This window comes from Lipophrys pholis (assembly GCF_963383615.2).
Source record: "Lipophrys pholis genome assembly, chromosome: 19".
Classification (NCBI taxonomy): Eukaryota; Metazoa; Chordata; class Actinopteri; order Blenniiformes; family Blenniidae; genus Lipophrys; species Lipophrys pholis.
In genome coordinates, this window is record NC_137647.1 from 15153184 (window position 1) to 15168441 (window position 15258).

Genomic DNA, 15258 nt, shown 5'->3' on the forward strand with positions numbered 1-15258 from the left:
ACAGAGGAGAGGAGACAGTTAGAACGCAACTGAACTCACGAGCAAACCCACACACACACACACACACACACACACACACACACACACACACACACACACACACACACACACACACACACACACACACACACACACACGGGCATGCACAGACTATTTTCCCTGTCTCAGCGGATTATCTTATGAAGGCTAATCATCAGGCTTTGGCTAAGTGTGTTCAGAAAACCCAGTCTGTGGGGAGGCACTGGAGCTGTTCACACAGCACTGCATATTACATTTCCAGCTGGGGGAATAGCATAATCCTACTTCTCAATCTGCAGGTGCAAAAGGCCTGTCTTCACACGTACGCTTTCTTGGTCCCATAGCTCCTGTAGTCTATGGCTGCCGAGATGCCCACCACCAGTGCGGGGAAGCAGTAGCCGCAGAGATAGTAGTACTTTTTGCGGGAGTACTCGCTCTCAAAGACCTCCACCAGCATGAGATAGAGTTGCACACCCTCCAGACACATCCATGAGAAGGCAGCCAAGAAGAAGAAATGCAGAAGACCAGCAAAGATGGGACAGGCAATCTGAGGGCAGCAGCCAGAGAGAGAGCCAAGAGACAGAATGAAACAACAGTATGATGAGGGAGGAGAAATTGTTAAAGTCAAGATGTACAGTTTAAAAAAAAAAACAGGAGAGGACAGAACAGAGTTACTATCAGGATCTGGACATCGTCAGGGGAAAAATGAAAAGCTGCCCCATAGGTGACTGGCTCTATGCATAATATTGAGTAGTAATTCAATACTTAGAGTGGTAAATGTTTAATAGAGTAACATAATGACACACAGCCTCAATTTCAGATTCACAGTCATTCAATAAAAAAGTGAGAAAGTCACTGATGTTAAGCTGTAACTGTCATTTTGAAGTTGGAAAAGATAAAAATGAACTGGATCCTGTGATTTACTTTTCATTAGGGCTACCGGCACATTGAGGGAGAGCTAAAGCAGATAGTACTGCAAAAGTAAGGTAGTTTATGAACTTTTTTTAAATGCTGGAATTTTGTTTTACATTTTTTAAGAAAACAAGAAAAAATCTTTTTTTTTTTTTTTTTTAAATGAGTAAACATCCATCAGAGGGAAGATTTGGTGCGGTGACAAACTCACATGGTATTCTGTCTTGTCGATGCCGATGAGGAAGAGGAGCTCTGCGATGAAGAGGTTGATGCAGAGGTTCTTGTGGATGGTGTTGCGGTCGGTCTGCAGGCCACGCAGGAAGCAGAAAGTGGAGATGCAGATGGCCAAGCACACCAGGGAGATGACAATCCCCACCCAGGTGATCACAAAGAGGATCAGTTCGTGCATCCGCCCCTGGTAGCGAGATTTGGGAAGTATCGGGTGAACAAAAATGGAGGTGGGGGGTGGGGGGTGGTAAGGAGAAGAATGGGGAAAGGACAGCAGATGGTCATAAAAATACAGAAAAAGCCAGAATAATACAAAGAGAAAATTAGGGAGGGAGTGTTAATACAATAGTGGGATTGGAGGTAAGCAAGGGAAACAATAGGGGGATGGGTTGAATGGGGGAGGGGGGAGAGAGAGGGAGAGCGACAGACAGAGAGAGAGAGAGAGAGAGAGAGAGAGAGAGAGTGAGTGAGAGAGAACGACAGAGAGAGAGAGGGGGAGCCAAATCGTCTTATTTAATATTTGTAAATATATGCAAGGAGCTAAAGTGTAAAGACAAGAGACAAGACGTTCTGGAAAAAAAAAACGACATTCAAATTCATGTGAATGTCAGCTGGAAGTAGCGGGACATGAATTTGTAAGCCCTGTGCCTCCCTGAATGTCTGACTGAAAGAGGAAAAGAGACAATTCAAAACAAAGAGCTTGTCAGCCTTGAGAGGGGAACATTAATGTGCGTGTGCACGAGGGCGTGTGGCTCAGAGGGAACGAACGAACGCTACTGCTCACACAACTGAGCGTCTGCATGAATTACTCAGCCTCCATTTTGACGGTGCCTCTGCCACGCCCTTGTTGACTTACGTCGGGCTCGTGGTGAGCCATGAGCACCGCAAAGTTGGTGAGGTGGCTGCAGGAGCAGGTGGTGTGCGTGTTGTTGGTGTCCAGCAGCCTGCAGCCCTGCGAGGACCACTGGCCCGTCATGGAGCGCTCGGAGTAGTTCCAGAAGGAGCAGTTTGGAGTGTGATAGTTTTCCGACTGAAGAAACAAAATAAGAAGACGGATGAGAGAGAGAGAGAGAGAGAGAGAGAGAGAGGATCGAACGAGGCTCATTTCCCTGACAAACTAATAGAAATGTGATTCGTGTTACCCGTAGGTGTTTGAGTGTGAAGACCACCGGCTGAGTGAGAAACACTCTACTGGACTCTTTGTTGATGGAGGCAGAAATCACATGAGAGTTGACCACCAGGTGTTTTTTATCGTGGTTCAGTCCGTCCACGTCCATCTTCACTGTGGCATTTTCAGTGGATAGAAAAGATCCCAGGTTTTTATACAAAATGAATACCACCTTGACGTGTCCTGCGCATAAGAGAGAAACACAAAATGATTAAGAGAAACATTAGGAGATCAACTGTAAGCAGTAAAGTGAATGAAAAAAGCTGATGCAACATGAAGAGAATACAAATAGAGTAGTAAAACTGGGAGGAGGAGAAGAGAGTGGAAAAAAACAAATAAAGAAATGGGGGTATAATATGGTAATGGCAGCAAGAACGGCGGAGGCTGAGAGTGGGGAGTGACAGGGTGAGTGAAAGGGAGACAGAGAGAGAGAGTTAGTGAAGGTTAGAATGATGGTAAGGACCGTTTCATTTTTACTGGTGGAAGAGAGCGAGATTTAATGTGGAGGGCAATGGAACATTCATCCCTCAAGCATTCACAGATCTCTTATTATTCCATATGAATATTTCATGTGCGTTTGTTTCAATCATTCTAATCTCGTTCCCACTGCAGAGCCGAGCAGAGACAGAAAACAGAAAAGGGGTAGGGATGAGGGGCCACGGGAGGGGGAGGGGGGCGATGGAGAGGGGGATGACAGAGGGGAGGAGGGGGGGAGGTTAGAAGCAAGAGAGATGGGAGAGGGGGATAAGGACGGTGGAGAGACGAAGAGAGGGAGTGGAATGGGAAGGAGAGGAGAGAGGGAGTGCTGAGATTGCTCTGTCAGACTGGGGCCGATTGTAATCTACACGCCTCCCCAGCCATTCTATTAAGACTGCTGTTAAGAAACCATCAAGAAAAGAAATTGTCTCAGCGTTTTTGTTAATCTGATTAGCCTATTATTATGAACCAATAACTTAGTCAACTGCATGCAGATTGTTTTAGGCTTGCATGGGAAATGCAAATGGCAACACATGGGAGTGGGTTGAAGAGGACAGAGCAATTTTTCATCTGCGAGGCGAGGACGAGGAGGGGTGAAGGGTTGCTGACCGTTGCGACTGTACTGTTTGATAGTGGAGGCAGAAAGCTGGATGGTGCTGTCGCTGGCGTAATTCTGGGGAAAGGACAAATCCTGCAGCTCCATCTCTGTGTTCACAACGTGCACCTCCAGATCTAGTTGTGGAAACAGAGCGTGCAGAAATGTTGTGTGTTTCTTTTTTTTTTTTTTTTGGTTAAAGCGTCTGTGGTGTAAAAGAATAAAAAACACAGCCAGCACAAATTGAATAGTTGCAACCCGAAGGCGCAATATCACAACCGGTGGTCTGCGGTTCATTTATACGCCGGCCATAATTAGCACCATTATCACTGTTGTCTTACCGATGCTCGGGGCTCGGTCAGAGAAGCGATTGCCGTACATGTTGTTTGCCAGCAGGAAAGCTCCTTTTTCCAGGACGTCCAGGAGCATGGTGGCGGTGTGGGCCTGCTCTGTGCTATTCATGTCCTGCCATGATTCCAGGGCCTCGGGCCTGAGCAGGTTATCCACTGTTTGCACCACCGCCTGGCGCACGCAGGAGGCAAAGTATTAACATTATATGTGCAATCATATTATCGTTACAAAGATCACTTTCTAATGAGCTACACAAAGTCCCTGCATGGTACAAGAGACAAATGAGGAATTAAATGAAGTAATTATTATATATTGCCCATATCACACTCGCTATGAATATTTAAATAAAGGTTGACACTTTTTTTCTTTTTTTTTTTTAAACCCGGCAAGTTATCATATTTGATAACTTCTACTTTATTTCCGGTTTCTTCCAAGACATTAACGGCTGATGATCGATGATAACGTGAATATACGGTTGTGCTAAAGATGTTGCTTGTGTAGGATTTTTGGAATTTGAAATAAAATGCATGCAACTTTTAACTGGCAAACATATGAAGCAACACTTTAACACTCTCACTGACAATAAAAAAACTACTAATATAATGCAAGAGACAGTATGATTATTTCAATTTATACACAACTTAAATAAAAAACAACACACAAAAATTCTTGTAATAACCTTTTAAAGACACTAAATATATTCCGATGTATGCCCACTAAAGGTGTGAATGACACGTTTCTGCTCTGCCTAAAATGAGAAGACATTACAAAAATGTAATGTGGGGTAAGTAATGAAATGTGAGTCAATGACAGGGTGATAATGAGGTACAACTGCATTCCTACCGACATTGCATTGCACTCAACAACACAAAAGGGAACGCAGGAGACATGCACAGAGTACAAAAAAGGACAGTAATGACTACTGCTTATTGGCTTTGTGTCATTTAGCATCCAATTTTGAGCAAACCCAATTCTGGATATCTAGTAACTAATTATTAGACACCGGTTCATTAACGCTATTTCTAGCTGTGGGTTCCCAGTTCTCCGAAGGTGCTATTAGCTATTTGTTAGGTAGTGAGAAATTATGAATTAGAAACTGATTTTTTCTAATATTGAACAAAGCAACCAAAATTACAGGAGCATTTCTGAATACCAATTTTCTCTTCTGCCATAATATTCTCAAAGCTCTCCAGCCCCCCTGCACTGCGTTTATTATTATGCTATGTAAGACATATTACCATTCTATTTCACACTTACAATTCATTTAATGGCAATTTTGATGGTTGTATCAGCTATCCAATTTATTGGAGTAGCCTGCTTGATGAATCATGTAATTCTCTTGCTCAGGCCTCTCAAAATGAAGGATTGACTGCTGTGTGAAACAGTGAGCATTGCTGTTAAGAAAATGAATGTACAATCGGAATGCGCTCTGTTGGCTAGAAAGGAAAAAGACAATTTGGTTTTTGGTTTATCCTTTAGATCCGTGAGTTACGTCACAGCGAACAAAGCGGGCTTTGCATTTATCTTGCACCAGCTGAAATCAGAAGACCTGGGGTCATATTACAGTGCACTGCAGACAGGTCAAGACACATAAAAAGACTGTGTGCTGCAGAGTGCCGCATTTCATCATTACAGAGAAGCAGACACAGGGCCTTTTCATGATATTAGATTACAGCTTACTCAGAACCGGAGATATTGCACAAATATTGTAAAAGCACAGAAGGGTGTAGTAACACAGACTGTTGCTTTTCATACTTTAGTCAAATTGCATTTTCTCAGACATATTATGTCGCATTGTGCATGTATAAAGTACAGTCAAAGTCATTATTATTTCATTTCATTTTCTTTTCTTTATATATTTTTGAATCATATCCATTGGTGGGCAGTCTAATGGTGCTCGAGGGAGCTGGTGAGTACCTGCACGAAACCCACTCACACACCGAGAACATGCAAACTCCACACAGAAAGGCCCAGACTGGTATTTGGACCCAGAGCTTCTCGCTGTGAGGCGAGAGAGCGAACCACTGGTCCACCGTGCGGTCCGAGCTGGTGAGTTTTTATTTTTTTATTCAATTAAGGTCGAGCACATTGCAGCAGCGTTAAAATGCTATCGCAGACAGATGACATCATCCTCATTAGCTGAACCCATTTTTTTAAAAATACATTCACATTCATACGTACGTTATGAACAGTCGAAAACCTATAAATCAGCATTTATGGCTCTTGAAAAATACTACGCCAATATTTAAAACCGGTACATGGTGTCAGCCAGGAGTTATCCCAAATCTAACTCCCCCTGCTCCTCAGCACAAGCCAGAAACTCTATAAGTGATGATTCCAAAGGCAGTATCAATCATAATACGGAGCACTGAGCTAAAGGAATCTCATCCACAAACCTAGCCTGCTCAAGGATTTATCTTCCCTCGGTTATTCTAAGTCACAGAGCAGCCCTACTCCACAGGCATGTAAAGCAGGTAGATAAAACAGAAAAGCTACCTGGATGTACGCCCGACAGGTCCGCTCGCGCTTCTGGAACTGGAAGGGAGAAAACAAAGCCTGGAATTAAACAACTAAATAAAAAAAATAAAAACCCCACCGCAAATTAAAAACTCACCAGTCCTTGCATGTGCACTGAGGGAGTAAATTCACATTATCCACAGTGCTCCTTTCTAATGCTTGATTTGAATATACTAAGAAAGCAGGCATGTGCATTTCTACACTTTTTTTACACTCTCTTATACCTTGTTGTAGTTTCTTCCAGCCGACTCCTTATTTCCGGGCCTGAGGGCTTGAAGCTGAGCGTCCAGTATATCCAGCAGCTGTTCAATCAATCGTACAGAAGAGCTAACGTCGCCGGCTTGGATCCGACCCCGCGTGTGGTTCACCAGCTCACCAGCTATGTTCGCTGCGTTCTCCCCGCTCTTTATCTGCACGTGAACACACATAAACGCACACATTTATTTACACACAGTCAACTTGGGGATGATAAAACGCACTCGCTCTCTTTGGTTGACTCGCATTAAAGCTGTTGAAAACCAAAAACAAGCCCACTGCCAAGCCGAAAAAGTGTTGCGTGCATAAAAAAAATTAAAATAAAAAATTCAGTTTGCATCATTTGTTCAGTAATCCGATTTCCTCCTTTGGTATAAGCCCTTCTTGCATCATTGTAAACAAATATGGACCTTGTAGAAAACATCATGAAGTATTTATTCTCTCTAGTGCTGCTTCATTTGCAAATCGCACCCTTAGCAACCATCTTGCGATTGCAATTGATTTTTGCCAACAGGGGAAGGTATAATGAATTCATCCGATGATGCTGCTTTTCACATGCAAGCACTCGAAACACCTTTAGGAAAACAGGTCAATGCTATGTATTTCTTCAGACGAAAGGTTGCTGTTTTATTTAATCTATATTTACATGGCATGAGTGAATTACATAGATTTAGTGTTTTTTATTTCAATCAAATATTTGCGAGGACCGTAGAGGGTAAAAATGTTTGACGACTAAATCCGTCAAAAATCTTTGTGTGCAATCGAGAGGTCATTTGATATTAAATAGGGCTGTAATCAAAAAGAAACATTGACGTGACAGAGCTGTGTGCAAACTGTGAAACCTTAGAGTTAAATTTTAAAAATAATTTAGCCTAGCTGTAATTTGGGTTTATCCTTGAAAAAAAATAAAAAATTGGTTAATTAAGTACTGAGAGCAGATGCCTGGTAATAAAGGGCCAGCTGAAATGAGCCTGTATTTTAATCAGGACAGCCTTGGAGATATGTTAATGTGTGTGTGTAGCTGGACGGGGAGGTGAGGCGGGGCATCGGGGCAGAGGAAAGGGACGAACCCATGGCCAGGGTTTATGGCTCCAGGTCTCACCTTCTGGGCCACCTGGTTGACCCATGGGGAGGTGCAGTTACTCAGGTCAGGACCCCGTGGGTTCCACATGACCTGCTCCGCCAAGCACTGGAACGAAGCAATGCCTGGAGAAAGGAAGAGGATACCACGGGGGAGGGGGGGGTGGGGGGGTAATAGCAAGATAATAAGCATTAGGTGTCCGCAATTAAAGGTGAAAGTGCTGAGGAGAAGGATGAGCACCAAAAAAAAGATGATAATTTTTTGAAAAACGGAATGAAGTGAATTTTAAAAATGCAATACTGAAAGTGTTTGAAGATGAGATGGGAGAGGGAGGGAGGAAGTGGGGTAAAAATCTCATAGAAAATGGGTCAGAAGTTAAAAAAAAAAAAAAAAAAAAAAAGGTTAAATAATGTAGTGTAGGGTAGTGCAGAAGTGAGGGAAGTGAGAGGGAGGGAGAAAAGGCAGCGGCGGAACAGGCTTTCATGCTGTAAAAAGAATGATTTAAAAGGAACATATGCTCACGTAGCACGTAACATTTACTCTGTGCACTCACACACCAAAGACATCAGGTATGATCCCTCACTGTCAAATAAAAACACCTGAAGGGAAGCGAGTTTCCACCAAACCTTGTTTCCAGCTACGTTTTCTGTTCAGTTACGAGGGTTCAGAGAAAGGACACCACGCGGGGATAAAACCAAAGAAGGGTCTGTCTGCCGCTGCTAACACAAATAACCAACGTCAACTCACAAAGGCAGAGAAAAAAGAAGCGAGACCACAGGAAAAGAGCAAAAGTGAGAGAGGGAAAGGAAAATGGAAAAGCCCAATGCCTCTATAGTCACAGAAGGATCAGAGCACATGTGGCGTTTGCATTTCATGCCCTTTTTTTCCCTCCCTGACACGAGTTTCTCTCATCTCTCTTCCACTTTTCACTATATTCTTCTCCACTGACCACAGATTAGGTTTGAGGCTTCTGCCAGGATGAGGCAATTACAGCAACTGCTAATTCAACACATGCAGAATATAAAGAAACGGCAAAAGGCGTTGGAGAGGAAGATGGAGGGAGAGGCCTTTTTTCTGCCACTAGAAAGACTTTTTTGATGGCTGGTTGTTTAGCGCTATAGTAGCCGGCATGAAGGGAGGTGACGCCTGTGTTGCCTGGCCTTTCATTTCATTATTCGCCACTTTCAATCAGCTCTGTTTCTGTGGGAGAGGAGCCTTTCATTTGTGGAGGACAAGCTTTCATCTGCAAGTCCTCCGGGACTTTGCCTGCTGGTGGGACCGGCGCAGGGACAGAAGACAACAGTGGAAAAAAACAAGTGTGAGAGCACAAACATGCTGATCACTTGGGCACGTGTGCTTGGATATATACAGCAGCCACCCACATGCATGGAGACGTACAGTGCGAGTACACTTGAAAGACGAACTAATTCATCAAGCAGAGGAAATGCTTATGCTCCAAAAATGTCCGCAAGCTTATGTTCTCACCTAAAGATCCTTTGGGACACGGGCGGTCTACAGTTTCTCCTCGCTGCGTGGTGGGCCACGCAACTCCGCGGACCAACCTGGCCTCACAGACCTGCAGCTCGGGCCCCGGAGGTGGCCGGGGCGGATGTCTGGTGACGGGCACGGTGGCCGTGATAGGTCGAAGGTCAGGGTGCTTGTTGATGGAGCCAATTGGACGTGAGGTGGGGACCAGAGGGCGCGTGGTAGAAGGGCTGGCGCTGGAGGTGAAAGGCCTTGATGGAAGAGTGGTAGTCACTTGAGTGGTGGTCAGAGGCCCTGAGGTTACCGGGAAGTAATTCAGAGAGACAAGAAGCACTGAGTTGGAGACTTAAAGGAGGATGCAAAGATTTGTTAGAAAACAACAAAACATGACAGCAAAAAGCCAGAACAGAGATCAATAGAATGAAGGACAGATGCGTGTGAATGTAAGATGTTTCTCGGGCTGGGTTCAAAAGTTAGTCTGAGAATAATTGGGGTGACAAATACTTTTTTGAGATTCTCAAAGCCTGTTCTCCAGAGAGAAGAGGAGGGAATGGCGAGAACGCATCTTCACAAGTCAGGGAGAAGTAAATAATTAATCAAACGTATCAGAGAAGTCACCATCACTAACAAGCAAACCTAATGCGAAGATAAAAGCAACACATCACAACTACAAAATCCTAACTGATCAAACGCAGAGTCAGCATGCAACCCTGTGAGTGCTGCCGCCCGTCTGTCTCTGCTGTCTCTGGGCGTAATCCCAGCTTCACACAGGCCTTTACGTGGCTCAGATATACATTGCTTTCAGCCAATCCTCTCATACTGATGGACTGCCAAACTGCAATGTGGCTTTTCCACTTCATCCTCTTTCTTATCACTACAAAATGACTTTTTCCTTATCCACGACAGAGTAAAGTTGATATTAAGTGCTCCAGCAGGCTGCTCTTATTGTAACCATGGCCGAGGATGGGAATATAATCACAGATATAAATATCAGCTAAACAGCCCGAAAAGACTGTTTGAAATATTACATGATCACACGATAGAAAAATAACGTCAGTGCAATGAAGACCGATCAAAACGATAAAATAAAGTGAACACATTCAATGTAAAATTCGCATGATTCAGCTAATGCGTATTTCATATTTTATATATATTTATGTATAAAGCTGTGAGGTTTCCTGCAGCATCTGTGTCAAAAAACATATAGATTTACAATTTTGGCAATTTTGGAGTTACAACAGGTTTTGGTGTAGAAGCATTGAAAACCTCTAAGCATGGTATAAAAGAAAGTGTGTTTTTTTGCAAGAAGCCTTCTCACCAGTGGTGGGATCTGGCGGTCCAAACTCCAACGGGTAGCGCAGCACATTATAGTTGTTCCACACATAAAGCTGGTTATCTCGAGGGTTGTAGTCCACGGAGGAAATGTACTGATAGGGATTTGGGAACGCGATGTTTACAGGTTCCTCGCGTGCGCGGTTGGTATTGTAGGCGTACATCACCAGGTCGCCGCCTGCTTCGCTGTCATCGTCCTGGTAAACTGATCGCACTGCGTAAAGCACGCCACATGCCATAAAGGCGTTGGATGCCATCCGTTTGTCAAAGCTGGTCTCCCAGGTGCCTTCAAATCGCAGCGTGTATGGATTCACCTACGGTCAAAGAGGAAATATTCAACCTGAGATTTCAGTGCTACAACAATGTTATCGCTGATGATATCCTTTATGTGCACAGTGAGCTTTTCTTGAAACTTTTCTTGTGGAAGTTCATGATCTTTAGTGGTTTAATGTTAAAACCAAAACCATAAACTACATAGCACAGAAGTCAATGAGTTTATTCCACTTTGGGTAGGTAGGAAAAACAATAAAAAAAACAATTTGCTGGTGATGAAAGTGATCATTTTCTTGTTTGTTACTTTGCTGCTCCATTTTCTTTTTTTCACACTAACAGCTAATTCAGGGTTTGATATTTTAGATGGATAGTTTACCTTATACTGTCTGAAAAACAATTTCCTGGTAAGGTCAAAGATAGAGATAATAAATGGGAGCTGTCTATCTGAACAACACATTAATTTCAACTCTGTTTATGTGGAAAGTTGCTCCCTGATTGCAGTTTTGTTTGTTAAGAAACAAAGATCCGGCTGCCATTAAAATATGAACGCTTTAAATTTCATAGTGATGAATCACCTTCCGGGAGAGAGTAGAGCAGGTGAGAAGAGCAAAGCAATGTGACTTTGCATTACATTAGAAGAACGATGGTGTTTCAACCATTATCACGTTTTTATGATTCAAAGTCTTACAAGCCGGACTGGTATTTGTTGTGGTATCGCTACGAAACTAAAGATTTACCATCAATCACGTATTTTCATATGATGGGATTTAAAATCTGGTCCAATATTTTGCTGGATTTGCTAGATTGTTGTGCTTTTGTCCAGCAAACATGTCCTTATCTCGTTTGTACTTATCTCAACCGTTGAATACTTCATGTGTGACGTATGACCTTTTGCCTGCGTGACTAGATGAGATTGTAACATAATCCACTCCTCTACTTCTAATCCACATCTCATCCCATTCAGAGCTGCTCTCCCACCTGGCTGACCACCAGCCGTCCGTTGTTGGATTCAGTGGCGTAAATCACCCAGAGGCCGTTCTCGTCCACAGCCAGGTCGATGTCTGACTTCCCTCCCCAGCGGTACGGTGAAGTGTCGTGATAGTTGGCGTTCGTGACGATGGCCTCGCCGCTCTTGATGCGCGTACGCAGGTCATACTTGACAATGTTTCGTGTTCGTTCTTTATTGTAAAATACAGCGCCGTCGTACACGACAAAGCCCGTGCCGTCCACTCTGTTGGGCAACCTGTTGAGAGAGAGCGATGCCGAGATCAAGATGAAAAAAATCCATCCATCTGCTCTGCATGGCATCGTCCTACAAGATGACCTCATGCCGAGCGGACAGACACCACAGTGGAACCATCCTGCTATCGCCATCTATATCCACATCAAAAGCCAATAAATCAATACACCAGCATATGCCATCAGATCAGCCGGGACCGTGGGAGGTGCACTCACTTGTAGGTCGTGGTAGCTCGGTTCTGTTTGAAGTCTTCCCAGGAGGCATACTCGTACAGCATGTCTGTCCGATAGGGGGTCCAGGGCATGACGTACAGACGGTCCCCAGACTGCAGCGGGTCCTTACACCAAGCTCCCGCCTGGTGCTCCGCCTCCTGCTGGGAGCTGGGCACCTGCACACGCAGCAGTGTCCCTGGACACACAAATACTGGAGCAAAGTGTTGGAGCAGAGAGAAGAAGAGGGAAGAAAGGAAGAGACAAAAAATGAAAACATAGCATTTCAAAAATGAAAGGTATCATGGAGATGGCAGGGGAGGAGAAGAGGCACTGGGAAAAGGCCAAAGACCATAGAATATAGAACAGGAGTGAGAGACACCGATGGGACGAAGAAGAGATATGAGTAGATTAAAGTAAGATGAGGACTGAAAAGGAGACAAAGAGTAGGAGAAGAATGGAGTGAGGGGAGTAAGGTGAGGTACATTATCTGATGTAAAATGAGAGAACATAAAAAAGCTCATTTGTAGAACTTTGGTGTTGTGGTTGGACAACATTTGGATATGATTAACGGGAGATTTCTGGCTGCCACCGTGACTTAGATGTAGTCTCTAATCTAATTTATCTGGGCCTACTTCTGCATTTTCTATTTCAAAGGCGTCTGCTTCTTTGCTCTGCCACTGGGTGGTAAAACGGTAATTGTGGAGCTTGTTTTATTAGTGCTCAAATTTGGCTCTCAGTCAAGAGTGATGCCTCAAAGAAAAACACATCCTGGGGTAAAGATGTGAGGTTGGCAAGGCCTCCCCTTCCTCAGCATTTGTCTGACATGACCACAAGCACAAATATAGACACAAACAGCAGTCCCTATTCCAAACAGGCATAGCCTGCACACACAAAAACAAATGGAAACTCGGGCACACAATTCAGACACCAAACAGGTACACACACACAGAGGATGTCTAGTTTAAGCAGGTGGAGGTCATCCACTGGGGACCAGAGTAAATTGGCTGGCTGATGCCGTGTGTCCCTGCCTGACAGTCAGAGTGCCCTGGGACCAACAGGCGTGTCAGGTGATCTATGAGGAAAGCTACTGGCATCCTCACCACTCTGACATCACAGTGGTCCCAGTTACAGCGTGGGGGGGGGGGGGGGGGGGGGGGGGGGAGTTGGAAAGGAAGGTGAGTAAGAGAGTTGGAAGCTCTACAGAATAAAACAGCTGAGGAGTCCCCATGTATTCCTCAGCCAGTTTATTTATGTGTCTCTTTGGCTTGGGTTGCAACAGAGACAGACACCTGCTGGTCACCTCATGATTGAATGCATCTCTGAACTAATTGGACACTGCGGGGACATTTGGACACAGATGACACGCACACAGCACACAAAGAGGCACGAACAGACACAGACTGTTTCTGCTCATGCATGGACGACACACAACATGCATACACACACCCACACACATCCATGCACTGTCAGAGTGACTGTTAGAGTGATGGATCAGTCTGAGCTCAAACTGTCTTGAATATTGCATGGATTCCGGCGCAGGAGGAGAATCGCAACAGAGAGACAGAGGAGTTAGTTCAGGCTTCAAAAAATCCAGCTTTCCCTTTCTGCTTTGTGTCATGCTGTTGTTGATAGTGGCTGATGATCTGTGGTGCTGGGCCACTTAGGAATTAGCCTGTTCTGTCTGATGGGTCCAACAGGGATTGAGATTGGCAGCCAGACAGGAATCTAATCAAACTCAGGCATAAACAAACACTGAATACAGACTCTTCACAAGGAGGAAGCTTGTCAAGCTCTATTGTCAAACCAAAAATGTTTGCTCAAAAGTACCGATGCCTGAGGTTTTTGCTTTGCAAATATGAGTGTGCGTGACTCAGATATGCAAATGTTGTTCAGAGAAATAGTTAAAAATGGCACTGCGCTCCAAAATATTTCAAACAAGGGCCGCAAAGGCTAATAAGCTAGTGCAGCATCGGAAAGCAACAAGGAAGAAAACACCAATACAAGTAGGACACACTCTTAAACTTACAATGGTACAGTAAATAAAGAAATAAACAACATGGACAAAGCCTGCATTTAGGTGACCCATAAACAAAGCCAGAAGCACTCTGCTTAGAATACAATAAAGGACAAAAAGTAAACATGCACACCTTTTCTCTGCTGTCAAAAAAGGAGGACCTACTATAAAAGTAAGAAGCGGATGCATACATCTATATCCATCTCGGTTGCCATGATACAGTGAAACTATGTCGGTGCCAAACTACAGCAGAAAGCCCTGCGGATCTATATAAATCAATGACGTTCATGGTCACTTATACACTTACCATTTGAAGGTTTTCACATATGTTATGGGATTGCAGAATATAAAAGTAAATACATGTTTTTTTAATATATATCAATATTTGGAAAAATAGGACTTGCTCATTTAAAAAGTGTTATTCAAGAGTGATTGAAAGGTATCATAAAGAAGTTGAGTCGCAAACAAACTTTCAGTTTCGCAAATGATTCACAGTTGTTATTTTAGCCTTTACTGTAAAATACTTTATTTTTCAATGTTATTTATTACCATAGTTTAGATGGAAAGTGTGAATAATACAACTTAATGTGCTCTACATATCACGTTATAACGTGCTGTGTTCACATAGAATCTCTCTATACAACCAAAAATAAGATTTTGCTATTGGAGCCTTGATTGAAAATATAATGATTGAGCCATGACTGGACATAATATTCCAGTCAGAACAGAAAAAGCCATTTCGGGACTCTAAAATGGTCGCTCTTATCTGCAGTGCAGTTTCAATTCAATAAATTGTGCTGACCACAGTGTCCTACCAAAAATACGAGGTGATTTTGTTCATTTTTGCACCTAAGCTTCCAGCCATGTTCTAAATTGGCAACAGTCTGTATCCTATTGGGCTCATCATCCCAATAACACTGCAGCCCATTTGAGACACAAGCTCGTCATCCCCTGCCTTCCTCCTCCTCATTTCTCTCCCATACAATCTGTGCGTGTCGGTTTATTCTAATGAACTGGTGGTCTGATCGGCCTGGTGTCAAAAGGGCATCATCAATGGCCTCGGAGCTGTACACATAGACCATGACGCACACAAAGACACA

At 43.7% G+C, this 15258-nt stretch overlaps 1 protein-coding gene across 1 annotated transcript in view; it reads right to left on the minus strand.

The window, feature by feature from the left end:
- adgrl1a (adhesion G protein-coupled receptor L1a) overlaps window positions 1-15258 on the minus strand; it is an 89435-nt gene that overhangs the window by 10098 nt on the left and 64079 nt on the right. The window contains exons 6-18 of the mRNA XM_080487590.1: window positions 12148-12355; window positions 11671-11935; window positions 10406-10733; window positions 9088-9381; window positions 7624-7727; window positions 6491-6676; window positions 6246-6284; window positions 3740-3920; window positions 3413-3535; window positions 2301-2509; window positions 2015-2188; window positions 1142-1345; window positions 345-565 (exon numbers count right to left, since the gene is read on the minus strand). Coding sequence (XP_080343716.1) covers window positions 345-565; window positions 1142-1345; window positions 2015-2188; window positions 2301-2509; window positions 3413-3535; window positions 3740-3920; window positions 6246-6284; window positions 6491-6676; window positions 7624-7727; window positions 9088-9381; window positions 10406-10733; window positions 11671-11935; window positions 12148-12355 — 2536 coding nt within the window. The remainder of the gene's footprint in view (window positions 1-344; window positions 566-1141; window positions 1346-2014; window positions 2189-2300; window positions 2510-3412; window positions 3536-3739; window positions 3921-6245; window positions 6285-6490; window positions 6677-7623; window positions 7728-9087; window positions 9382-10405; window positions 10734-11670; window positions 11936-12147; window positions 12356-15258) is intronic.